Raw genomic sequence first — 27,500 nt, 5'->3', positions numbered from 1 at the left:
TATCAAGTAGTACATGAATAATGAAAAGGTAATGCTTTTGTCCCAAGAAGGAAGCAACTTTAGCCCTGATCAAGAATCACCGGAGTAAAGCCCTTGTTCAGACTATTGTCGGTTCCATCTATGAAGTCCGCTAAGGGTGGGACAGGTAACGTCGTTTACTTTTAGCCATACTACCAAATCAATCTCCGTACGTGCGTCTCTCTTTTAGTTGAATTATATCCCATTCATGTGCTATTTGAATGTGATACTTTATGTATTCCGTTTATAGTAAAGGAAGCTACATTATGTGTGTCGATGTTTAGCATTATAACAACGATTTATATAAATTCTAAGAAATGTTTTCAAATGTTGTCAAGATGTGTTGGTGGTGGTCGGCGTGTCCCCCTTGGATCCCACGCCCAAGTCGTGTCACTTCAAGTGTCACGGCTCACGCCACACTTTTTCTCTAGCCACCAAGCAAGATGGAGGCTACAACCCCGACTTTTACCTCATGGAAGATGACAAAACCGTATTGTGAGGCGTTTGGGCATGTTTGCACTGTCGTCTGTTCCATTTATGAATTATGTTTCAGGTGTAGCAGATTCAAAATTCCCGTGAGTGAGGCGTTGCCAGTTCGATCACCAACTATCAAATTAGAATTGTCTCCCTACATGCCTATCCCCAAGCCTCTCTCTCTCTCTCTCTCTCTCTCTCTCTCTCTCTCTCTCTCTCTCTCTCTCTCATACAAATGTAATATATATATATATATATATATATATATATATATATATATATATATATATATATATATATATATATATATAGATATAGAGAGAGAGAGAGAGAGAGAGAGAGAGAGAGAGAGAGAGAGAGAGAGAGAGAGAGAGAGAGAGAGAGAGAGAGAGAGAGAGACGATTTTAATCTGATAATTGGCAGTCGAACTGGAAGTGCAGCACTCATGGGAATTCCGGAATCAGCAACATCTAAAACGGAATTCATAGATGGAACAGACTAGAGAGCAGTGGTTCCCAACTTGTGGTACGCGTACCACTGGTGGTACACGAAGTCCTTCTAAGAGTACATGAGCACTTTTGGTGGAGAAGAAACAGATACATCATTTGCATTAGATTAATTTAAGTGTTCTACTTGTGAATAAATTCATATTTGATAGAATTGATTTTTGTGGAACCAGGTGGTACGTGGAGACTGCACCACATCTCCAAGTGGACACAAAAAGTTTGGGAACCACTGCTATAGTGGAAACAACACGCCGAAATGCTTCAGACCACTATCTTCCCATGTTCTGCCTCACCATGGCTTGAGATTCCCTAAATATATTATCAAGGTCACCAATAACAATTAGTCATGTCAGTGCGTGGTGTGGAAGGCAGTATCATGTCCTACTCCCCCTCCCCTCTTCACAACCACTCATAACACTCCACAAAAAAAAAATACACAGCTGCAACAATCCTGCTCTACCTGACGCCAGTGAGATGAAAGGTATGCTGGCAGCCCGGGCACCCTTACTCAGGTATCGCTTTATCTAATAACCAAAACAAAAGTTTCATTGAAGGCTCGTGAGATTTATAAGGGCCACAGCTGCTTCGCGTCTATTCTCGTCACACATAACACACAACGAGGCTTGAAGTGGTGTGCTGTGGCTCGCGAGGCACCCAGTCTTCCAGACACTCTCCGCTGCGCAGCGGTCTGTTAAGGTCGCACTGGTTAGATGCTCTAGCCAGATATCACTTGCGATGCATTTCTTTGTGGTGCTCTCCATGGTCGTGACCATGGCCCAGGCAAGCAGTGCGCCTCCCACAACTGAGGAGAACAGCTGTTCAGGCCTCAAGGACGATCGCTCCCTTCTGTCCACTCTACTAACGATCACAGGCTATAGTGACACTTGCGTGGCCGCCGCCCTGGATTTCTGTAGCATTGATCAAAAGAACAGCAGCTACAGGTCCTTCATGGAGGTATGAGTCAGGCTAGCTTATAACTGTATAACACATAGTGAGACTGCTCTCATGGGAAAAAGGTATTATTATTATTATTGTCATTATTGTTATTATTATTATTATCATTATCATTATTATTATTATTATTATTATTATTATTATTATTGTTGTTGTTGTTGTTGTTGTTATTAGCAAAAATCTTTCCTACTCATTAAAGTGTGCTTGCATCAGTGTTTGTTTTGACTAAGTATATATACCATCTTACAATGTTATATATGGAATAAATATATTGGTGTGCGTATATGTACTTGTGTGATAGGTACAAGTGTGAGGAGAAATTAAGATGAAAAAAAGATGTGTGATTTGTATCTCTAGGGAAAGTACATGAAAATGTGCAGAAAGTGAATGTCTTTTACAGAAAGAGAAAAAATAAACTTTGTGTGATAAGGAAAGAGAGAACGCAATGTAGAAGAAAACGGGTAAGAGTTAGGAAACCCTACACTACCACACACAATATTGAAAAAAAAATAATGATTTTTATATCAAAGATTCATAAAAATTTTACATCTTTCATCTCAAGTTCCCTTTTTGTTCAGTTGATTGATTGATTTGATCATCTATTTTATCAATATTATGTCTTAATCATGTGTTGTTTTCTTCGAGTCATTATTTGTTTGAGTCGTATGAGACAACTTCCTGCTATTAAAGTTGGTCAATGGTAAATTAAATGATAATTTAATGTATTTTTCACATTAAAATTCTAAGCATGACAAAGAGTTGAATCATATCTGTAATGTTAATCTAGTAAATAACTGCATACAAACAAGAGAAGCTTGAATCACCTCTCCACAAATGGAACAACACAGATTCTCTCTGATAATACTCACCCTTATGTTTCATCTTTTGTTCTGCTCCAAACAATAGGGTACTTTTCTCACTGGATTGTGTTTTGTCAATTTTTTTAAGTCAATTGGCCATGTTGCAGATCAGGTTTGTGTTGGGTGCTTATAAGTGGCAATGCAGGACGACGAGCTGCGCCGCCACGTGTGACGTAAACATGGTCACTTTGTTTGCCCTTCGCTTTACAGGAGGCAAAGGAAGTGGTGCAGCAGGTCAGTGTTGCTGTAAACAAATGGGAGTCTCGGCCACGTCACTGCAAGGACTTACTGGACTCCGGGGACAGCGGGAGCGGCCTGCGCCAGGTATACCCTTACCCTGGGCAACCCCACCACCGCGTCACCGTGTTTTGTGACCACACCGTCGACGGCGGGGGATGGACCGTCTTCCAGCGGCGCACCAGTGACGCCGTCCGCCAAGATTTCTACCGCACTTGGATCGAGTATCGGTTGGGCTTCGGCGACCTGGAGGGTGAATTCTGGCTGGGCCTTGACCTTCTGCACCAGCTGACCTCCACCACCCTGCAGCAGCTGCGAATTGACCTGCACGATTACGAGGGAGAACATCGGTGGGCTAAGTACGGATTCTTCCACGTGGGCGCTCCGGAGACCAAGTTCCGCCTCAAGGTTGGAAGGTGAGGCTGCCCCCCACTCTCTCTCTCTCTCTCTCTCTCTCTCTCTCTCTCTCTCTCTCTCTCTCTCTCTCTCTCTCTCTCTCTCTCTCTCTCTCTCTCACTCACTCTCTCTCACTCTCTCTCTCACTCTCTCTCTCTCTCTCTCTCTCTCTCTCTCTCTCTCTCTCTCTCTCTCTCTCTCTCTCTCTCTCTCTCTCTCTCTCTCTCTCTCTCTCTCTCTCTCTCTCTCTCTCTCCCTCTCTCTCTTTTGTTGATGTGGTCCTTACTATTTGGCCTAAGATAGTTACAGAGTTCGTGTATCAGGTCCCCTCTTAAGTTACGCCTCTCTAAGGAATGCAGATCCAAAAGTTATAGTGTCATTTCAAGGGAAATTCTCATCACCCGTATCCTTTTAGTCCTATTAATTCTTTTGAAGTATTGTTTCCCTGTTCTTCGTCGATGGATAAATAGATGGAAGGCTGGATAGATACATAGATAAACATATATAGACAGAAAGATAGAGTGAGATATATGAAATGTTAATTATCTCTTTTCTTGTGTGTGTGTGTGTGTGTGTGTGTGTGTGTGTGTGTGTGTGTGTGTGTGTGTGTGTGTGTGTGTGTGTGTGTGTGTGTGTGTTGTGTTAACAGTTACAGCGGAGACGCCGGAGACAGCTTAGCAGCAAAACACAACGGCATGCGTTTCAGCACCCGTGATGATGACAACGACAAAAATAATGAATGGCATTGTGCCCAACGGTAAGTGTTGTCATGCCACACAACTCAACATTCAGACCACACAACACTAAGGAAAGTGCTGGCACACAACACAACACAACACAAAACAACACAACACAACTTAACAAAACACAGCAGAATGCAAAAGAGCACAACGTAAGTTAACACAACACAGCACAATGCAACAGAAAAAACACAACACAGCACAACACAACACCGCACAATACAGCTCCAGACAACACAACACACACAACACAACACAGCACAACACAACACCGCACAATACAACACAACACAACACAACACAACACAGTACAATACAAAACCGCACATTACAACAGAGCGCAATACAACACAAAACAACACAACACAACACAACACAACACAGCACAACATAACAGATCAGAGCACAATATAGCTCAACACAACACAACATAACACAATACAACACAGCATAACGCAACACAATACAGCAAAAAATAATACAACGCAGCACAATACAACACCACAACAAAGCATAACACAAAACAGAACAAAAAAGAACACAACTTAACACAATACAACACACGACAAGACAGCAAAATACAACGCAGCACAATACAACTTAACACATTTTAACACAACACAGCACAACACAACATAACACAACACACCACAACAAACAAAACACAACTTAACACAACACAGCACAATACAACTTAACACAAAACAGCACAACACGACTTAAAACAACACAATACAGCACGGCACAACTTAATACAACACAGCACAGTACAACAAAACAGAACACAGCAAAATAATACTGCACAACATAACACAGCACAGCACAGCACAACAAAACACAATACAGGACAATGCACCACAGCAGAGCACTACATAACACAGCACAGCACAACACAACTTAACACAACACAACACCACACAACTTAACACAACACAGAACACAATATAACACAGCAAAACAGAACACAGTACACTATAACACAACACAACACACCACAACACAGCATAGCACAACACAACACAACGAAACACAATATAGCGCAACACAGCACAGCACAGAACACAACACAGCACAACACAATACAACACATTCCAACACAACTCAACACAAAACAACACAACACAACACAATTACAAGCACTTACTACAAACACACCCTTCACTTGAAATAAAAATGGTGATTCTCAAACCACCCCCAGAATCCTCTTTTGTGAGGAGGACCATAAATTCCCTCCAGGTCGGACTGCTCTCTCCGTTACAACCCAAAATGTCTTCACACTTTCCTCAACTTTTTCTTCATCAAGTTCTCCAACATTCGTGGAATGAGATCTCATTTTCAATCTGTAGAACACCAACTCTCCACAACTAAATTTCATTTTTTCTCACCAAAACACAGCTGTCTGAGGCAACTGACAGTTGTCCCTTCTCTGTCCCCTCTTACTTTCTCTATCCTCATTTTCTTTCTAAAGCTGGATGTTGCGTCTGTGTGCACAACGACTTGAATTGCTCTCGTGCCCACGCTCTTGAATCTTCCGAGTTTTCCACCATCTGGCTTCGACTCAACAGTCACTCTCTAACTAAATTTATTTATGCTGTCTATCTCTCCCCTAACTCCTCTGACTATAAGAAATTCTTTGATTATTTAACGTCCACAGTGGAGCCCATTCTGTCCCTCTACCCTTTCGTGGAGATCTCCATCCTTGGAGATTTCAATGTTCACCATCAGCTTTGACTTTCCTCTCCCTTCACTGACTATCCAAGTGAACTAGCCTTCAGTTTTGCTATCCTCCATAACTTACAGCAACACCCTACTCGTATTCCTGACCGTCTTGAGGATAGGGCCAACATTCTTGACCTTTCTCTTACCTCTAATCCTTCTGCTTATGCTTTTATCCTATTTTTTCCATTGGGCTCCTCCGATCACAACTTCATATCTGCACCTTGTCCTATTTCATTCCAAGTCTGTTCTTCAACTTGCTAAACACTCCTTCATATATAGAAAATGTCAAAATCTTTCAAACTCCAGTTCCCCTAGAAACTTCTGGCATCTGGCCAAAAACATCTCCAATAACTTTTACTTCTTCATCTTTCCCTCCTTTATTTCATTCTGATGGCAAAACTGCCATCTCATCTGTCTAAAGCTGAACTCTTCTCTCAAATCTTTGCTAATAACTCCACCTTGGATGATTCTGGACTTGGACCTCCCTTTTCTCCCTCCTCTGACTATTTCATGCCTTCAATTAAGGGGCGCAGTTCGTAAGATTCTTCGTAACGATGTTTTCTATGTCCTCGCTAGCATAAACCCTCGGAAGGGTTATGGGCCTGATGAGATCCCTCCTATCGTTCTCAAAAACTATGCTTCTGTACTTGCACCTTGCCTGGTCAAACTCTTCAACTTTACCTGTCGACTTCTACCTTTCCTTCATGATGGAAGTGTGTCTACATTCAGCCTGTTCCTAAAATGGTGACCTTTCCAATCCCTAAAACTATCGATCTACAGCTTTGATTTCTTAGTTGTCTTCTTTTTTATCTATTCTTCATAGAAAGATTCTCAAACATTTGTCACTTCACAATCTTCTCTCAGGTCGCCAATATGGTTTCTGTCAAGGCCGCTCTACTGGTGATCTTCTAGATTTCCTGGTCATCCTCTTTTAGAGATTTCAGAGGAACTTTTGCTGTTGTGTTAGAAAATATCAAAAGCTTTTTGATAGAATCTGGCAAAAGCTTTGATTTCAAAACTGCCCTCCTACGGTTTCTATCTTTCTTTTTCCAACTTTATCTCAAGTTTCCTTTCCAACCATTCCATTACTGCTGTGGTAGAGAGCCACTGCTCCTAAATCAGTGGTGTTCCTCAGGATTATGTACTGTCGCTCACTCTCCTATTATTCATTAATGATCTTAACCAAACTTCTTGCCCTATCCACTCCTACGCTGTTGATACCACCCTACACTTTTCCACATCTTTTTCATAGACGCAAAAGAATGCCTGACTTATTATTTTTCTAAGATATTTGATTGGAGCAGAGAAAACTTAGTGTTCAATGCGTCAAAAACTCAATTCCTCCATATATCAACTCGACACAACCTTCCAGACAACAATCCCCTCTTCTTCAATGACACTCAGCTGTCCCTATCTTATACACTAAATATCCTCGGTCTGTCCATTACTCATAATCAAAACTGGAAACTTTACATCTCATCTCTTACTAAAACAGCTTCTATGAAGTTAGGCGTTCTGAGGCATCTCCGCCAGTTTTTTTCTCACCCTCCAACTGCTAACTATGTAATGTTTTGCGCTCTGCACAGAGATGAGTTTCTGACATGGAAACAGTAATCATTCCATGGAAACTCAGACTCAGGTCCCTCTGACTGCCAGAAACTGGCGAAACGCCACCGCCTTGGGGGATCCTGAGTAGAAGCTGGAGAAATAAGGGAAGATACAGATATAAGGTTGTGATCAGAGGAGCCCAATGGAGAAGATAGGGTAACAGCATAAGCAGAAGGATTAAAGGTACGGAAATCGTCAAAAATGTTGGCCGTATCTCCAAGCAGATCAGGAAAACGAGTAAGGTGTTGCACCAGTTGCTCTAGGTCATAGAGGATTGCATAGTTGAAGCCTATTTCCCCAAGATGATCAGTGAAATGAGAAGAAAGCCAAACCTAGTCATTACCATTGAAATATCCAAGAATTGAGATCTCTGCGATGGTATAGATAGACAGAATGCGCTCTCATTTAGAAGTTAAATAGTCAAAGAATCTGTTACAATCAAATTAGTTAGGGCAGAGATAAATAGCATAAATAAATTTAGCGTTACTATTGAATCGAAGCCAGCTGGTGGAAAACTTAGAAGATTCAAGAGTGCGGATATGACAGCAAGACAAGTCGTTGCGCACATAGACGCAACATCCAGCTTTGGAAAGAAAATAAGGATAGAGAATGTAGAAGAACAGAAAAGGGACTACTGTCAGTTGTCTCAGACAGCTGTTTCGATGAGGAAAATAAAAGATGAGGTACAGTAGATGAGAGGTGGTGTTCCACAGATTGAAAATTACATCTAAGACATCCAATGTTGCAGAAGTTACTGAACAAAAGTTGACTGGGGAAGAGTTTTTTGGTTCACACCGAGAAAGCATTCCGACCTAATTACCAGAAAGTCATTCCGAGTGTTAGAGTAACCATTTTTTACATTTCAAGTGAAGGGTATAATTGGTAAATGCATGTAGTTTTGTGTGAAGGAGGAAAGTTGTCTTTAGAAGGCAGGCTGTGATTGTCCCCTTCAATTGTGAGAAACACAAAGATAGAGGGTCAACGAATTCACAACTAGCTCTGATAAGTTATCAGCAGTCCCTCCCCCCTCGGGTGAACTGGTCCAGACCAAAACTGCTCCAGATTAGAACTAGTGATATTAGACCTCACTGGGACTAAATTGTCCACTACCTCCTCCTTATTGCCTGTGACCTTGCCATTTGGTGGGTCAAATCTAATTCCTACATGATTCGTAACGGCTCCTGCCAAACAGGGCATGTGAGTTACCAACCATACGTGACAATCTGCCATTTTGGAACACCTGCCACGGCTCTACGTACTACATCCAACATCGGGGCTTTGCTCTGCGCGAAGGCTGCGACCTTTACAGTTCAAAAATAAATACGTAGTAGTCAAGTTGTGTGTCCCTTTATTGTGATCAGTGAAATAGTACACCACATTTGCAGTCTTCCTCAGCCACCATCAAACTTAAGTTCACTTTTCTCAATTCAACAAATGAGACTCAAGTGAAAGGCTAATGAAATAATACAAGAGTTAGAAATGGATCTGAGAGATGGATCCTGAGAGAAACATTTCACAACTACATAGTGAGTGGGAGGAAGCGGCGACGGACGCAGTGGTGAGCAGAGGGAGCCGCGCTCAGTCTGCATGTCTTCCCTCAATCATGGCACATTGCCTTCACACAAAACAACACTTTTATCATGACTTGCAGCAAATGCAATGTGCACAGTTTACTTACACACTCAGTGAAAACAAATCATGTAGTATGTGCATCCTCACACACTACATGGCAAAGAAGTGGGTGTGCATGTGTACGTACTATGTACAATATTCATGCTAACTCTTTTGTCACTGTTCCGTTCCTTTCAGACGCCGCGGAGGTTATTGGTATAATGCTTGCTATGATTCTAACCTGAACGGCTACCAGTATGTTGGCCACGACACCGATGACCATAGAGGAATCGCCTGGCGTCACTGGAGAGGTACGACCTACTCCCTGAAGGCTGCATCAATGATGATGCGTCCTGCCTTCTGAGTTGGCTGCGGCATGGCACGGCACGGCACGTCACGACACGGCAGGAGGCGTGCACACTACACTATTCACATGACCACCACCACCACCATCTCTCCAAGTAACCTACGTATCTAACACTATTTACTAACATTCAGCCAGAGTGTTGATAACAAACATGTGACGTCAACTGGTGAATAACTCGAGTAACGTTTGCACACCTTGGTCTATTTCCCTCATGTTTGCCCTGTCCCCCTGTAAGATCCACACCAACCTCTAAGTGATAAGACTGCCTCTTGCCTCATGTCTTGTTCACAATCCTGTACACGTAGCTATATGTATTGACAAGAAAAGGACTCTCTCTCTCTCTCTCTCTCTCTCTCTCTCTCTCTCTCTCTCTCTCTCTCTCTCTCTCTCTCTCCTTCACTGTGCAGCAGTGCATCATGCTTCTTGCTAACAAATGTCATTAACAACAAAACAAGCCGATAATAAATTCATCATTGCCTCGAGCAGTCCTTCATTACTCCAACAACTGACCAAGTGTTCCACTTCACACCAAGAGAGACGCAAACACGCGACAAACGCAGGTGGAAAACGCTACCAAACACTGCTGACTACTGTGTTGAAGGGTGAGAAGCCACGTCCTCAACGGCCCGTCGCGGCCACACAACACCCGCGAAAACAACGCCACAAACCTATTACCACTACTACTACTACTACTACTACGACTACTACCACAATTACTTCTACTACTACTACTACTACTACTACTACTACTACTACTACTACTACTACTACTACTACTACGGCTACTACGACTACTAGAACAATTACTGCTGCTACTACTACTACTACTACTACTACTACAACAACTACTACTACTACTACTACTACTACTTACTATTACTACTACTACTGCTGCTGATGCTGCTGCTGCTGCTGCTGCTGCTGCTACTACTACTACTACTACTACTACTACTACTACTACTACTACCTGTACTACTACCACTTTTTTTCATATAGTAGGAGAGAGGGCCAGCCAAGGACAAAAAAAAAAATAAGAAAAAAAAAGCCCCACTTGGGTGCTGGTTCTCTAGAGGAAAGATAAGCGTTAGCCATAATTTGGGAGCAAATGTCTTGATACCTCCCTCTTAAGAGAAGACAAGTCATAAGAAGGCGGAAATACAGAAGCACGGAGGGAGTTCCAGAGTTTACCAGTGAACGGTATGAATGATTGAGAGTACTGGTTAACTCTTGCATTAGAGAGTTGGACAGAACAAGGATGAGAGGAAGAAGTAAGCCTTGTGCAGCGAGACCGCAGGAGGGGAGGCATGCAGTAAGAAAGATCAGTAGAACAGTTACCATGAAAATAGCGATAAAAGATAGAAAGAAATGCGGTGAGAAAGAGGCTGAAGATAGTCAGTCAGAGGAGGGGAGTTGATAAGACGGAAAGGTTTTGATTCCACCTTATCTAATAAAACTGTGTGAGTGGAACCCACCCAAACATACAAAGAGTACTCCATACAGCGACGGATAAGGCCCTTGTACAGAGTAAGCAGTTGGAGGGGCGAGAAAAAATGGCGGAAGCGCCGCAGAAGGCCTAACTTCATAGAAGCTGTTTTAGAAAGAGATGAGATGTGAAGTTTCCAGTTAAGATTATGAGTAAAGGACAGACCGAAGATATTCGTTGTGGAAGAGGGAGACAGTTGAGTGTCATTGAAGAAGAGGGGATAGTTGTCTGCAAGATTGTGTCGACTTGATAGATGGAGGAATTGAGTTTTTTGAGGCATTGAAAACAACTAGATTTTCTCTGCCCCAATCGGAAATCTTAGAAAAATCACAAGTTAGGCATTCTGTGGCGTCCCTGCATGATATGTAGACTTCCTGAAGGGTTGATCGTCTCTAAAAGGATGTGAAAAGATGTAGGGTGGTATCACCAGCGTAGGAGTGGATAGGGCAAAAAGTTTGGTTAAGAAGGTCATTAATGAATAATAGAAAGAGTGGGTGACAGGACAGAACCCTGAGGAACACCAATATTAATAGGTTTAGGAGAACAGTGGCCTTCTATCATGGCTGCAATAGAACGGTCGGAAAGGAAACTTGAGATAAAGTTGCAGAGATAAAGATAGAAACCGTAGGAAGGCAGTCTGAAAATCAAAGCTTTATGGCAGTCTCTAACAAAAGCTTTTGATATGTCTAACGCGACAGCAAAAGTTTCACCGATATCTTTAAAAGAAAATGACCAACACTTGGTAAGGAAAGCCAAAAGATCACCAGTAGAACAACCTTGACTGCTGATCAGACAGAAGATTGCGAAGTGACAGATGTTTAAGCATCTTTCTATTCAGCAGCAGTAGTAGTAGTAGTAGTAGTAGTAGTAGTAGTAGTAGTAGTAGTAGTAGTAGTAGTAGTAGTAGTAGTAGTAGTGGTGGTGGTGGTGGTGGTTGTATGATGATAGGTAACATGAAGCGCTTTGCTCTCTTTTGCTCGCTTCAAAGGTCACAAACATAGTATTAATCAGCTTCTCGTAATAACTAACCGACTGTTTTCCAAGCCTGGTGGTGGTGGTGGTGGTGGTGGTGGTAAAAGGATCGTTACCATTATGAAAACGCTCTTCAAAATGTCAGTCAATTCCACTAAAGCAATGAAAGGTTCTCGTCCCTCCATCCATCATTAACCCTCTCCGCTTGATGTATTTCTCCATATACCCAACCACTTCCATAGCAAAGATCCAGAGGTGTATCATGAAGGAACAGAAACACAAGGTGACAGATACACACACACACACACACACACACACACACACACACACACACACACACACACACACACACACACACACACTGGAAGCGCGACAATGGTTATGTTCGAGTCACTCAAAACTGGACCTCTGAGTTGCAGTCCGCTTTTTAACAGCTTATCCTCCAATGTTGCCACACCTCCACAGTTCACGACCCCTTTCTCCAACCACAACTCATGAATGACTGGCGAGTCAGGTCAGGTAGAGGTATCAGTAACGTCGCACTCCCCCGCGCTCATATGCCACGTTTAGGATGCGGAGAGACCTTTAAACATGAAAAAAGATTCAAAGATTTCATAATAAATTGTGAAAAGTTACCAAATAATACAAAAAGATATAAGGAGAGAAAGAAAGACAGAGACAGTGGGGAACGAGGTGGAGCAGGGTTGGAGAAAGAAGGTAAGCCCATGAACTACAGAGAGCTGGCATTGGTGGTGGAATCCCAGCCTCTCTCTCTCTCTCTCTCTCTCTCTCTCTCTCTCTCTCTCTCTCTCTCTCTCTCTCTCTCTGAAACATTTTACAAATTTAATTCTAATTGACCTACGTACGTATTTAAATATAATTGAATTGGTACCAAGTAGTACATACAAAATAATTCTCCTGACCCATCCATGAAGTAGGTAATGTTTTGGCCCCAAAGGAGTAACTTTAGCCCTGGTCCACAGGAAACAAATGAGCGTACGTACGTACGTATTACAACATACAAAGCTGCAACAATCCTGCTTCATCTGACGCCGACTTGAATGAGGGCACACTAGCAGCCACGGTGCCCTTATTCAAGTGCCACTTCATTTAATAACACAAACAAGAGTCTCCTTGAGGACCGATGAGATTCATAAAGGCCACAGCTGCTTCACGTCTATTCTCATCACACACAACACACAACGAGTCTTGAAGTGGTGTGCTGTGGCCCACGAGGCAACCACAGCTCTAGACACACGACACTCTCCTCTGCGCAGCGTTACGTTAAAGTCGCACTGTTTCGGTGCTCTAGCCAGATATTACTGGCGATGCATTTCTTTGTGGTGCTCTCCATGGTCGCAGCCATGGCCCAGGCAAGCAGCACGCCTCCCCAGATGAGGAAAACAGCTGTTCAGGCCTCAAGGACGATCGCTCCCTTCTGTCTACTCTACTAACGGTCACAGGCTACAGTGACACTTGCGTGGCTGCTGCCCTGGACTTCTGTAGCACTGGACAAGAGGACAGCCGCTACGCGTCCCTCATGGAGGTAAGAGTCAGACCTGCATGTGTCTAATCTTGAGCCAGAATGCTCTCAAGGGAAAAGGTATTATTATCATTTTTATCATTATTATTATTATTATTTTTATTATTATTATTATTATTATTATTATCATTATTATTATTATTACAGACGAACTCTTTCCTATTTATCAAAGTATGCTTCCATCAGTGTTTGTATGTATTCATTAACGAGAACCAAATATATAAACATTAAAGATAATCGGATAATATGTTCCTCATTTAGTTTGCTAGTTACTTTTCTTGACATAGAGTGATCTGCTGAAATTTGATTCTGGGTTGTGTTTTGTCACTTTCTTAAGTCATTTGGCCAACTTGCAGGTTAAGTTTGTGTTGGATGTTTATGAGTGGCAATGCGGGACGACGAGCTGCGCCGCCACGTGTGACGTAAACATGGTCACTTTGTTTGCCCTTCGCTTTACAGGAGGCAAAGGAAGTGGTGCAGCAGGTCAGTGTTGCTGTAAACAAATGGGAGTCTCGGCCACGTCACTGCAAGGACTTACTGGACTCCGGGGACAGCGGGAGCGGCCTGCGCCAGGTATACCCTTACCCTGGGCAACCCCACCACCGCGTCACCGTGTTTTGTGACCACACCGTCGACGGCGGGGGATGGACCGTCTTCCAGCGGCGCACCAGTGACGCCGTCCGCCAAGATTTCTACCGCACTTGGATCGAGTATCGGTTGGGCTTCGGCGACCTGGAGGGTGAATTCTGGCTGGGCCTTGACCTTCTGCACCAGCTGACCTCCACCACCCTGCAGCAGCTGCGAATTGACCTGCACGATTACGAGGAGGACATCGGTGGGCTAAGTACGGATTCTTCCACGTGGGCGCTCCGGAGACCAAGTTCCGCCTCAGTGTTGGAAGGTGAGGCTGCCTCTCTCTCTCTCTCTCTCTCTCTCTCTCTCTCTCTCTCTCTCTCTCTCTCTCTCTCTCTCTCTCTCTCTCTCTCTCTCTCTCTCTCTCTCTCTCTCTCTCTCTCTCTCTCTCTATATATATATATATATATATATATATATATATATATATATATATATATATATATATATATATATATATATATATATATATATATTTGGGCTATTAATGCATAGAATTTTGTCGCTTTCGTCCATGTAATTTGGTCTACAATAATAAAAGAACTCTCTAAGGAATGTAGTTATCAAAGCTTTAGTGTCCTTTCGTGGGAAACTCACCCTCCGTATCCTTCTATTCGTGTTTTTTTATTTAGATTTATTATTTTTCTGTTTCTCATTCTATCAGTGGATAAATTGATATAACAGATTAATAGATAGACAGCTATAAATGGAATGAGATGAATAAAATATCATCTTTTTTTTTCTTTTTTTTCGTGTGTGTGTGTTTCTGTTAACAGTTACAGCGGGGACGCAGGGGACAGCTTTGCAGCAAGACACAACGGCATGCCATTCACCACCCGTGATGCTGACAACGACAACTATAGTGCCAACTGTGCGGAAGAGTAAGTGTTGTCATGCAACGCAACTCAACACTCAGACCACACAACACGAACACAAATGTTGTCACATAATATAACACAGCAAAACACAGCACAACACGACACAGCACACCAAAATTTAGCACAGCAAAGCAAAAAACAATACAACACAACACAGCACAACACAATATAGCACAACAAAATACTGCAAAACACAACACAGCACAAGACAACATAACACCGCGTAACAAAACACAGCATAACAACACGAGGGCAGGTGCTGTTACAAAACAGAACACAGTACAAGGCAACATGAAGGCAAATGCCATAACAAAGCACAACACTGCACAACACAGCAAAACACAACACATCATAGCGAGGTCTAATAGCTCTAGTTCTGTTCTGGAGCAGTTTTGGTCTGGTCATTTCTGGTCTGGATCAGTTAAGGAGATGCTGTGAACTTCCCATCAAAGCAGCTAGTTGCGATCTCGCTGAACGTTTCCCTTGTGTCTCACAACTCAAGCAGGAGGTCACAACCTGTTCTCTAAAGACAACTCTCCTCCTTCACACAAAACTACATGCACTTAGTACACATAAATCCTTCACTTTAAATCCAGCTTTGGAGTTCCCTTCTAGGGAGGGGACCATAAAGCAGTTCAACCTGCTCTCTCAGTATCGACCAAAAATGTCTTGACACCTCCCTCAACTTTTTCTTCATTAATTAACTTCTGCATCATTTACGGTCGTTGATCTAGTTTTCAATCTGTGGAACACCACCTCTCCTCTACTAAACCTCATCTTCTTTTCCTCCCCGAAACACAGTTGTCTGAGGCTACTGACTATAACCCCTTCTCTCTTCCCTCCTACTTTCTCTATCCTCATTTTCGTTCCAAAGTTGGATGTTGTGTCCATGTGCGCAAATACTTGACTTGACCTTGTGCCCACGTTCTTGAATCTTGCGAGTTTTCCACCATCTGGCTTTGATTCAAAAGTCACTCTCTAACTAAATTTATTTGTGCTGTCTCTCCTATCTAACTCCTCTGACTATAAGAAATTCTTTGACCATTTAACTTCTACAGTGGAGCACATTCTGTCCCTCTATCCTTTCGCGGAGATCTCTATCCTTGGAGATAGTGGAACCTGGATCCTGGAAGTTTGCCTATATTCAGTCTGTTCCTAAAAAGAGAGACCGTTATAATCCCTCAAACTACTGCCCTTTACCTTCAATGTTTTGCTTGTCTAAAGCTTTTGAATCCATCCTCCACAGGAGGATTCACAAACATGTCACTTCACAATCTTCTATCTAATCGCCAGTATGGCTTCCGTCAAGGTCACTCTACTGATGATACTGGCTTTCCTTACTGAGTCTTGGCCATCCTCTTTTAGAGATTTCGGTGAAACTTTTGCTGTTGCGTTATACATATCAAAACCTTTTGATAGAGTCTGGCACAAAGCTTTGATTTCCAAACTGCTTTCCTACGGTTTCCATCCCTCTCTCTGCAACTTTATCTCAAGTTTCCTTTCCGACCGCTCTATTGCTGCTGTGGTAGACGTCCACTGTTCTTATACTCTGTTAACAGTGATGTTCCTCAAGGTTCTGTCCTGTCACACACTCTTTTTCTATTATTCATTAATGACCTTCTTAACCAAATTTCTTGCCATATCAACTCCTACGCTGGTGATACCACCCTACATCTTTCCACGTCATTTCAGAGGCGACTAACCCTTCAGGAAGTCAACAGCTCACGCAGGGACGCCACAGGACGCCTGACTTCTAATCTTTCTAAAATTTCCGATTGGGGCAGAGAAAATCTAGTAGTTTTCAATGCCTCAAAAACTCAATTCCTCCATCTATCAACTCGACACAACTTTCCAAACAACTATCCCCTCTTCTTCAATGACACTCAACTGTCTCTCTTCCACAATCCTCGGTCTGTCCTTTACTCATAATCTTAACTATAAACTTCACATCTCATCTCTTGCTAAAACAGCTTCTTTGAATTAAGGCGTTCCGAGGCGTCTCCGCCAGTTTTTCTCGCCCCTCCAACTCTGCTTATATGTACAAGGGCCTTATACGCCCGTATATGGAGTACTCTTTGCATGTTTAGGTGGGTTCCTCTCACACAGTTTCATTAGATAGGGTGGAATCAAAACCTTTTCGTCTCATATATATATATATATATATATATATATATATATATATATATATATATATATATATATATATATATATATATATATATATATATATATATATATATATATATATATATATATATATATATATATATATATATATATATATATATATATATATATATATATATATATATATATATATATATATATATATATATATATATATATATATATATATATATATATATATATATATATATATATATATATATATATATATATATATATATATATATATATATATATATATATATATATATATATATATATATATATATATATATATATATATATATATATATATATATATATATATATATATATATATATATATATATATATATATATATATATATATATATATATATATATATATATATATATATATATATATATATATATATATATATATATATATATATATATATATGTGTGTGTGTGTGTGTGTGTGTATGTGTGTGTGTGTGTGTGTGTACACATGTACACACACACACACACACACACACACACACACACACACATATATATATATATATATATATATATATATATATATATATATATATATATATATATATATATATATATATAATTTTACTTTTTACTCCCTCCACATAAAAAAAAGGCAATGTGCATAGTTTACTTACACACTCAGTCAAAGAAAAGTACTCAGTGTGTATCCTCACACACTACATGACAAAGGAGTGAGTGTACATGTGTACGTACTGTGCGTACTACGTACAAAATTCCTGCTAAACTGTTCCATTCCTTTCAGACGCCGCGGAGGTTACTGGTATGATGATTGCTATGACTCTAACCTGAACGGCTACCAGTATGTTGGCCACGACACCACTGACCATAGAGGCATCACGTGGAATCAATGGAGAGGGTGGAGGTACTCCCTGAATGCGACATCCATGAAGATACGACCTGCTTTCTGAGTCGTTCTCCTGTTAGCTGCAGCACGGCACAGCATAGCACGGCACAGCACAGCACGGCGGGAAACGATCATACACATGCGCACATTACACTCCACACAGGACCACCACCACCACCATCACCGCCGCCGCTGCCTCTCCATGCAACTTACGTATCTTACACTATTTACTAACATTCTGCCAGAATGTTGATAACAAATATGTGACGTCAACTGGTGAATAACCAGAGTAATGTTTCTTGCTAACCAATGTCATTAACAACAAAATAAGCCGATAATAAATTCATCATTGCCTCGAGCAGTCCTTCATTACTCCAACAACTGACCAAGTGTTCCACGTGTGTGTGTGTGTGTGTGTGTGTGTGTGTGTGTGTGTGTGTGTGTGTGTGTGTGTAATTCACCTCGGTCGTCTGCTAGTCACCCAGCCAGTCTTCCCCATTACGGAGCGAGCTCAGAGCTCATAGACCGATCTTCAGGTAGGACTGACACCGGGAAAGCGAGGCCACAACCCCTCGAGCTACATCCCGTACCTATTCACTGCTAGGTGAACAGGGGCCACACATTAAGAGGCTTGCCAATTTGCCTCGCCGTCCCGGGACTCGAACCCGGCCCTCTCGATTCTGAGTCGAGCGTGCCAACCACTACACTACGCGGTGTGTGTGTAATTCACCTCACCTCGGCGCCTGCTGGTCACCCAGCCAGTCTTCCCCATTACGGAGCGAGCTCAGAGTTCATAGACCGATCTTCGGGTAGGACTGAGACCACAACACACTCCACACACCGGGAAAGCGAGGCCACAACCCCTCGAGTTACATCCAACATATACCTATTTACTGCTAGGTGAACAGGGGCTACACATTAAGAGGCTTGCCCATTTGCCTCGCCGCGCCGGGACTCGAACCCGGGCCTCTCGATTGTGAGTCAAGCGTGCTAACCACTACACTATGCGGTGTGTGTGTGTGTGTGTGTGTGTGTGTGTGTGTGTGTGTGTGTGTGTGTGTGTGTGTGTGTGTGTGTGTGTGTGTGAGTGAGGGTTGGCTATCATGGGGTGGCTGTCACACGGTGCGGTGTCACTGTAGCTGTGCGAGCGTCAGTGTGTGTAGACAGTGTAGGTAAGCAGCAGTTACCATTGGCAGTGTTAGTGATGAGCGACTGGTAGTTATACTCGTATGTTGCAAGACAGATTAGGTGTAGTGCGATGATCACGTAGCGCCTGCCACGAGTGACGACAAGGCAGCCAGCGTTTGAGGCAGAGAGAGAGAGAGAGAGAGAGAGAGAGAGAGAGAGAGAGAGAGAGAGAGAGAGAGAGAGAGAGAGAAGGGGGGAATAATTTGTAAGCACCAGAAGGAGAGTGGGTGACAAGACAGAAGCCCGAAGAACACTACCCTTGATAGATTAGAGTGAAAAACAGTATCCATCCATCACAGCACAAAATAATAAAAAAATAAATTAATAAATAAATAAATGAATAAATAGATAAATAAACGGTCAGAGTAAAGTTGAAGTAAATTAGAGACCTTAATTAGAGAGTGGTTGTCACACATCACAACACGACACAACATGTACAGGAGGCAGTGGACACTTGCCGCAGCGCTGCTTACTCCCAGAGAGGCGTTATGACTTTTGAGCGCTGGCCTAGGAGCGTTATGAGAAGGTGCCTCAGACCGTCCCCCCTCCTTCCCCGTGTCACCACCTTCCTAAACGCCTTACTGTGTCTTTTGCAAAAAGATGGTGGTCAATAGTTACACCCTGCCCTCCTCTATAGAAAGGTTTCTTCATTCACTCCCCATTACCTGCACCCAACACGCATGCGCACATCTTTCACTTTGAATAGAGGAAATACACGAAGCCTCAGTCTAGGGAGGGGACTGGAAATGCAGCACCACGGTCGGACTGATCTCAAATCGACCCAAAGTGTCTTGACATCGCCTGCAAGTTCTTACTCTATTTCATTTTTTTTTTTTCTTTTTCTATAGTGATCTCATCTTTTCCTCACCAGAAAACACGTGTGTTTGTAGCCCTTCTCTGTTCCCTCCTACTTCCTCCGCCCTCACTTTCAGTCCAATGCTGGATGGTGTTTCTGTGCAACAACTTGCATAGCTCAGTCTGCTTTTTTTTCTTTACGCAAGAGGGAAGCTTACCAAAGGCAACAAGATACTAAAAAAAAACGCCCACTTGGACTGAAATTCCCTAAAAGGTTGGAAAGAAATTAGCCAGAAGACTGGGACAAATGTCTTAAAACCTCCTTCTTCAGAGAAGTCAAGTCGCAGGAAGATGGAAATACAGAAGCAAGCAGAGAGTTCCAGAGTTTACCAGAGAAAGGCATGAATGATTGAAAATACTAGTTAACGCTTGTATTAGAGAGTTGGACAGAACAAGGGTGAGAGGAAAAAGAAAGCCTTATGTAGCGAGGCATGCAGTTAGCAAGGTCAGTAAAGCAGTTAGCATGAAAATAGCGATAAAATATAGAAAGAGATGCAACATTTCGGCGTTGAAAGAGAGGCTGAGAAGCAGTCAGAGCAGAGGAGTGCTGCCCACGCTCTTAAACCTTTCGAGGTCTCTGCTATCTGACTTTGACCTTAGAATTACTCTCAAACTAAATTCATCTTTAGGTACCTATTACGTCTCACTTAACTCCTCTATTTGTCAGGATTAATTTGACAATTCAACTCCCAAAGTGGATCACGTCTTGCATGCTTCCCTTCGTGGACACTTCTAAGAGACTTCCATAGTAACCATCACCTTTGGCTTTCATTTCCCTTCCCTCATCGATTTGGTGAGCTGCCTTTGACTCTCCTGACCTACACGACACAAACTAATTATTACAGAATTTTACTTGTATTCCTGGCCGTCTTGGGGATACGGGCAACATTCTTAACTTTTCTTAACCTCTAATTCTTCTCCATATTCTGTGAGCGTCTCCTGCACTGGGCTCCTCCGATCACTCTGTGCCTACTTCTGTGCTTTCTTCTATGAATGTCACTCTTTCAAGAAGCAAATAAAACCATAATCATTTAGCATATAATACGCTCTCTCTCTCTCTCTCTCTCTCTCTCTCTCTCTCTCTCTCTCTCTCTCTCTCTCACCTGACCAAAATCCCTTTCACCTTAATTAAATACCTGATTAGTGGACCATGAAGGGCGGAAAAGAGAGGAAAGGGAGGAGAAACGGAGAGATGGAGGAAAGGCGGCGGCAGGGAGGAGGGGAGGGATAAATGGAGGTGAAATAGAGTAGATGGAAGAAAGAGGTTGGTAGACGGAGAGAAGTAATGTGTGCAGAGAATGAGAAATCAAGTCAATATCTATTTTTTTTTTTTTCGTTTATGGTTAATTCTTATCATAATTTCTCCTTTACATTATTTGATCCTTGTTTTAATAGAAGGAAGGAAGACAAGAAGGAAGGAAGTGAAAGAACGAACGAACGAACGAAAAGAAGTAAGGAAAGAAGGAAATGGTAGAAAATAAGGAAAAAGAAAATAGGGATGAAGAAAGGAGGAGGAGGAGGAGGAGGAGGAGGAGGAGGAGGAAACAAAAGTACCAGATCAAAACTCCCAGTGGTACTATAGCGTGAGATCCACCTGAATATGTCGTCTACCCAGGTGCAGCGCGGAGGTCTGCCGTGTCCCTCCCTCCACGTGGCCTTTATTTTTTTATGCAAGAGGGGAAACTAGCCAAGAGCGACAAAAAAGATGGGGAAAAAAGGTCTCACTTGGTTGCCAGATCCCTTAAAGTTACTAAGAGTTGTCGTCGCTGTCGCTAGATCCTCATATTGTTGCTGGTGATCCACTGTTCAATGTTGGTAGCCATGATGGAAACATTCTAATCCCTATTATTGAAAGGGAATGTGCAAATGGTTCGGCGATACATTCAGACGAGTAGCCTCCTGAGAGTAATCTAAATGGCATGAGTTACCAGCATTCAACAGTGAATCATCACCAGCGACATCATGTGGATCCAGCGACAGGAACACACAGCCACACACTCTGGCAATTGAGCGATCGTGGTTGGATGCTAAAACGATGATTCTCAAGAAAATGCCGCGTGATGGTGGTCAGCTGTTCCAGATCATTTTTTGCTGGAAGATGATGAGAAAAAAATTCCAATGATGTATTCGCGTCATTCCTAGACTATATACGAAGTGTTTACCGTTAAAACAAATGTATGTATTGTATTTGATAGCGTGTTTATTTTTACCTCTCTGCCTTTAATATCAACATAAATAATATATAGATATATAAATGGTAATATAACTTATAAGGTTTAAATAAATAGTATACACATACAATATCATAGCATAGATCGATGCGGCGATACACTTCAGGCTATAGTCAAAACGTGTGGCAGACCACGCTATAGTCAAAACGAGAGGCAGACCACGCTATAGTAACACCAAACTCACTCACTCTCTCTCTCTCTCTCTCTCTCTCTCTCTCTCTCTCTCTCTCTCTCTCTCTCTCTCTCTCTCTCTCTCTCTCTCTCTCTCTCTCTCTCTCATGCCAACCTTGACACACCCTTTACATAATTGAAAGAAAAGGAGGTTTGAGGCCTAAGACAATGAAGGGTAAAGGGTTAAGGCATAGAGGATCAAGTTAGGCTCATTCAGCACGCTATCTTAACCCTTGCGTGGCCAGCCATAACCAAGACATTATTCCTACATTCCTACCTTAAGAGAACTCATTAATTAAGGCCAGGTGGAGCCCCGCACAGGTAACCCCAGCAGGTAAAGTGGTGGTGGTAGTAGTAGTAGTAGTAGTAGTAGTAGTAGTAGTAGTAGTAGTAGTAGTAGTAGTTGTTGTTGTTGTTGTTGTTGTTGTTGTTGTTGTTGTTGTTGTTGTTGTTGTTGTTGTTGTTGTTAGAAATAACTGTATTGGTGGTGGCGCTAGTAGTAGTAGTAGTAGTAGTAGTAGTAGTAGTAGTAGTAGTAGTAGTAGTAGTAGTAGTAGTAGTAGTAGTAGTAGTAGTAGTAATAGTAGTAGTAGCAGTAGTAGTAGTAGTAGTAATAGTAGTAGAATGTTGCAAAAGACGAGAAAAAAATGAAAAGAAGGACAAATGATGAAAAAATGAGATGAGAGTTTTTTCTCTCTCTCTCTCTCTCTCTCTCTCTCTCTCTCTCTCTCTCTCTCTCTCTCTCTCTCTCTCTCTCTCTTCTTTACATGGTTCAACACAGATCAGTGACATGACGGAATTATGCTGAATGAAAAAAAAATAATTACTGGAGGCAAGGCGGTGATGATGCGGCAACCTGAGGGAGGAGGAGGAGGAGGAGGAGGAGGACTAGAAAGAGGAAAAGGAAAAGGAAGAGGAGGAGGAAGAAGAAGAAAAAGAGGAAGAGGAAGAGGAAGAAGAAGAGGAGGAGGAAGAGGAAGAGGATGAGGAAGAAGAAGAGGAAGAAGAAGAAGAAGAAGAAGAAGAAGAAGAAGAAGAAGAAGAAGAAGAAGAAGAAGAAGAAGAAGAAGAAGAAGAAGAAGAAGAGAGGAGGAGGATGTGTTGACAGCTATGGATACCACCACCAACACCACCACCACCACCACCTCCACCTCCTCCTCCTCCTCCTCCTCCTCCTCCTCGTTCTCCTCCTCCTACTACTACTACTACTGTCAGCACCACCATCACCACTACCACCACCACTGCTACTACTACTACTACTTCTACTACTGCCTATACTCATTACCATTCACCTAACCTATGCACTCGTTTACCATTACCTCACCTCGTTTAACCTGAGCTAACCTACACTAGCCTACACTTCCGAGTCCTTCCCGTGTCCTACAATCCTAATCAGACCACTCACCCGCGGCAAACCACGCTAGGGACACGTGTGGCGTCACCTGGACAGCCACCGCACCGCACTCCGCCGCAGGTGTCACTTGGGGTGCTCATTTTCCTGCCACACCTCGGGGCTGGACGGAGGGGCGGACACGCAGGCCAGGCGGTGTCAGCAACCCACGGCCAGAATAGAGCCCCGCTGGCTAGGTGAAGTCACTCAGGTGGACTCACTCTGCTGTTAGGTGTACGTACATATTTCCTCAGTTAATGCCTAGTCTGGGTTATTTCTTCTACCCCTCCCCTTAACTCGTCACTGCTAAGAAAACAAAGAGTTAGAAGGTCCAATGAGATGCAAGTTCTTACTGGGATTTACTTGAGATTTGTGTGCGATTAGACGATTTTATTGACATTAGGAAGTCTATGGAGGTCAGAATATTAATGGGCAGTGTTCACTATTCTAATCCCCCACATGAATTTCTGAAGCTGTGTAAAATCATGAAATATTAAGCAAAATAAGTATGGAAACACGTCATGGGCCAAAAACATCATCTAAAACTGAAGGATAAATGTCTTGAATCTTCCGTCTTAAAATTTTTCAAGTCACAGGAAGAAAGAAAAATAGAAGCAGGCAGGGAGTTCCAGAGTTGACTAGAGAGAGAGGGATGAATGATTGAAAGCACTGGTTAACTCTTGCATTAGCGAGGTGGACAGAATACTAGTGAGAGAAGGAAAAAAAAAAGTCTTGTGCAGTGACAGACGTAAGAAAAGACACTGTATGGGATGGAGAGAAAAAAGTGATAAAAGGAAGGATGTGATAGAGAATGAGAAAGATAATGAATAGGATAAGTAAATAAACAAGACAATGAAAAGGAAAAAGAAAAAAAGGAACGAAATATGAGTTTGTTTCTCTCTCTCTCTCTCTCTCTCTCTCTCTCTCTCTCTCTCTCTCTCTCTCTCTCTCTCTCTCTCTAACAGAACCTAACCTGATCTGACCTAAGGCAACTTAAACTAACTTAACCTAAGCCAACCCAACCCAATTTTTTATCCCTCCATTTGACCTGACCTGACCTAAGCTAACCTGATCTCACCTGCCACATCTTAATTAAGTAAACTAACGGCCACTGTGTCCTTAAATGAAAAGAACAACAAGGGGTAATATTCTGGCTTCATTCTTTTGCTTTCCTTGTAATTTCTCCCTTTTTTTTCATTCCTTCCTCTAATACTTATCCTTTTGCTCTTCACTTCAGTTATGGACAAGTCTGAGAGGATGGAATAAAATGAAGGGAACACAAAAGGTCAAGAAAAGAATGAACCCCGGAAAACTACCAGTATTATGTCTAACCTAACCTAACCTAACCTAAACTAACCTATCTTAACCTAACCTATCCCATCTTAACCTAACCTAACCTAACCTATCTTAACCTAACCTAACTCAACCTAACCTAACCTAACCTAACCCAACCTAAATTAACTTAACCTAACCTAACCCAACCTAAACTAACTTAACCTAACCTAACCTAACCTATCCAAATCCAGCCTTCACATATCCTATTCTCCCTTTCCCTTCATATCCCGTGCTCCTCTATCCCTCCTCCCTCCCTCCCTCCCACCCCAGGGCACCCGCGCGTCCTGGCCCAGGGGACTCGGGACAAGGGCACAAAACGACCCCTCCTATAGGCCTAATTACACGATTTTACAGCCTACGAGCCTTGGAGGGACTGCCGTGACTTGCGATCCCACCCGTGCCTCGTTAGAGAGAGAGAGAGAGAGAGAGAGAGAGAGATGAACGGACTAACACATAAACACACACACGCCCGCGCACACACACACGCACGCGCGCACACACACACACACACACACACACACACACACACACACACACACACACACACACACACACACACACCATGGAAATCATTCACAATACATCGTTTTCAAGGTATTATTTTGAAATGTCACGGCCCTTCCTCCTCCTCCTCCTCCTCCTCCTCCTCCTCCTCCTCCTTCTAATCTTCCATCACGTCTCGTCTCCTCTCTCTCTCTCTCTCTCTCTCTCATTACGGAGAGAGATGGGATGGGAAGGGGAGAGAGAGAGAGAGAGAGAGAGAGAGAGAGAGAGAGAGAGAGAGAGAGAGAGAGAGAGAGAGAGAGAGAGAGAGAGAGAGAGAGAGAGAGAGAGAGAGAGAAACAAGGAGAGGGTTGTGTGCTTTCTAATATGCATAGTTTAAGTTTACATCAAGTGTGTGTGTGTGTGTGTGTGTGTGTGTGTGTGTGTGTGTGTGTGTGTGTGTGTGTGTGTGTGTGTGTGTGTGTGTGTGTGTGTGTGTGTGTGTGCGTGCGAAGGAAGCTACACACCTCACGCACTTATTATTGTAATGGCATTAACATTTGAAATTAAAAGTAGGAACGGTCATTTTAATTAGCATAAAAGGGAGAAAGGACAGGTAAACACAAGGTAATGGAAATGAGGAGGACGGGGAGGAGGAGGAGGAGGAGGAGGAGGAGGAGGAGGAGGAGGAGGAGGAGGAGGAGCAGGAGGAGAAATAAACAAAAAAAGAAATTAAAACCCAGTGGTCAGGTGTTAATTGCAGGTGTTGAAAGTCAGAGAGAGAGAGAGATAGATAGATAGATAGATAGAGAGAGAGAGAGAGAGAGAGAGAGAGAGAGAGAGAGAGAGAGAGAGAGAGAGAGAGAGAGAGAGAGAGAGAGAGAGAGAGAGAGAGAGAGAGAGAGAGAGAGAGAGAGAGAGAGAGAGAGACCCATCTTAGGCATATATTACCATCAGAAAACAATTAAAAGGAGGCGAGAGAGAGAGAGAGAGAGAGAGAGAGAGAGAGAGAGAGAGAGAGAGAGAGAGAGAGAGCATTACCATAAGGCCTTCTAATAAGCGACAACTCCCAAACCTTCCCTTCAATTGGTCAAAGAAATGAACAAGGTAAATACGCAAATTGTTGTTGTTGTTAGTGGTGGTGGTGGTGGTGGTGGTGATGGTGGTGGTAGTAGTAGTAGTAGTAGTAGTAGTAGTAGTAGTAGTAGTAGTAGTAGTAGTAGTAGTAGTAGTAGTAGTCGATATAAAGCAACATAAGCATTACACGGAATAAAAATGACTAAACAACTAAATAAACACAGGAAAGAAAAATGATAAGAAAAAAAGAAACACTTGATGAAAACTTCGACAGAAAACAAAAGAGTAAGCGTGGCATTGTTTTGTTCCCGTCATGCCTAACTTGTTGAGAAGAGAAATTAGTTAGAGGCACGGGACACCACGGCATACGAGAGAGAGAGAGAGAGAGAGAGAGAGAGAGAGAGAGAGAGAGAGAGAGAGAGAGAGAGAGAGAGAGAGAGAGAGAGAGAGAGAGAGAGAGAAATCCTAAACACTTTGACTAAACTTCTGCGCTACGTTTCCACAACTTTCCAAAGCCTCTACGAAAAAGTTAGGTTAGGTTAGGTTAGGTTAGGTTGTTGAAGCCACACGTGTTACTGAGTCTCTTTTTACGGTTCCAGTGACAGATTAGCAGCATTTCTACAATATCAAACACAAAGACGCTCTTGAGAACACGGCCAGTCATCTCCGTGGCCTCTGAAGAGTGAAGACAGTCGTGGTAATGGAGCAAAGCGTTT

The 27,500-nt window shown here is 42.5% G+C and overlaps 2 protein-coding genes and 1 long non-coding RNA gene across 3 annotated transcripts in view; 2 read left to right on the top strand and 1 right to left on the bottom strand.

Moving 5' to 3' along the window:
• Positions 1-27,500, bottom strand: part of LOC123512872 — a 51,599-nt gene that overhangs the window by 978 nt on the left and 23,121 nt on the right. The gene's annotated exons all lie outside the window — the stretch shown is intronic.
• On the top strand, positions 1,614-9,972 carry LOC123512866 (ficolin-1-like). Its single transcript, XM_045269527.1, has 4 exons — positions 1,614-1,952; positions 3,023-3,465; positions 4,095-4,202; positions 9,322-9,972. The coding sequence occupies exons 1-4, from the start codon at positions 1,734-1,736 to the stop codon at positions 9,485-9,487; spliced, it is 936 nt and encodes a 311-aa protein (XP_045125462.1). The 5' UTR covers positions 1,614-1,733; the 3' UTR covers positions 9,488-9,972.
• LOC123512869 (fibrinogen C domain-containing protein 1-A-like) lies at positions 12,805-18,410 on the top strand. Its single transcript, XM_045269530.1, is given in 5 exon segments — positions 12,805-13,491; positions 13,948-14,317; positions 14,320-14,389; positions 14,898-15,002; positions 17,953-18,410. Coding segments are annotated over 5 exon segments (717 nt in total). The 5' UTR covers positions 12,805-13,485; the 3' UTR covers positions 18,119-18,410.

The sequence above is a fragment of the Portunus trituberculatus genome, chromosome 34, assembly GCF_017591435.1.
Source record: "Portunus trituberculatus isolate SZX2019 chromosome 34, ASM1759143v1, whole genome shotgun sequence".
NCBI classification, from domain to species: domain Eukaryota; kingdom Metazoa; phylum Arthropoda; class Malacostraca; order Decapoda; family Portunidae; genus Portunus; species Portunus trituberculatus.
This window is presented reverse-complemented; position numbering and strand designations above follow the sequence as displayed.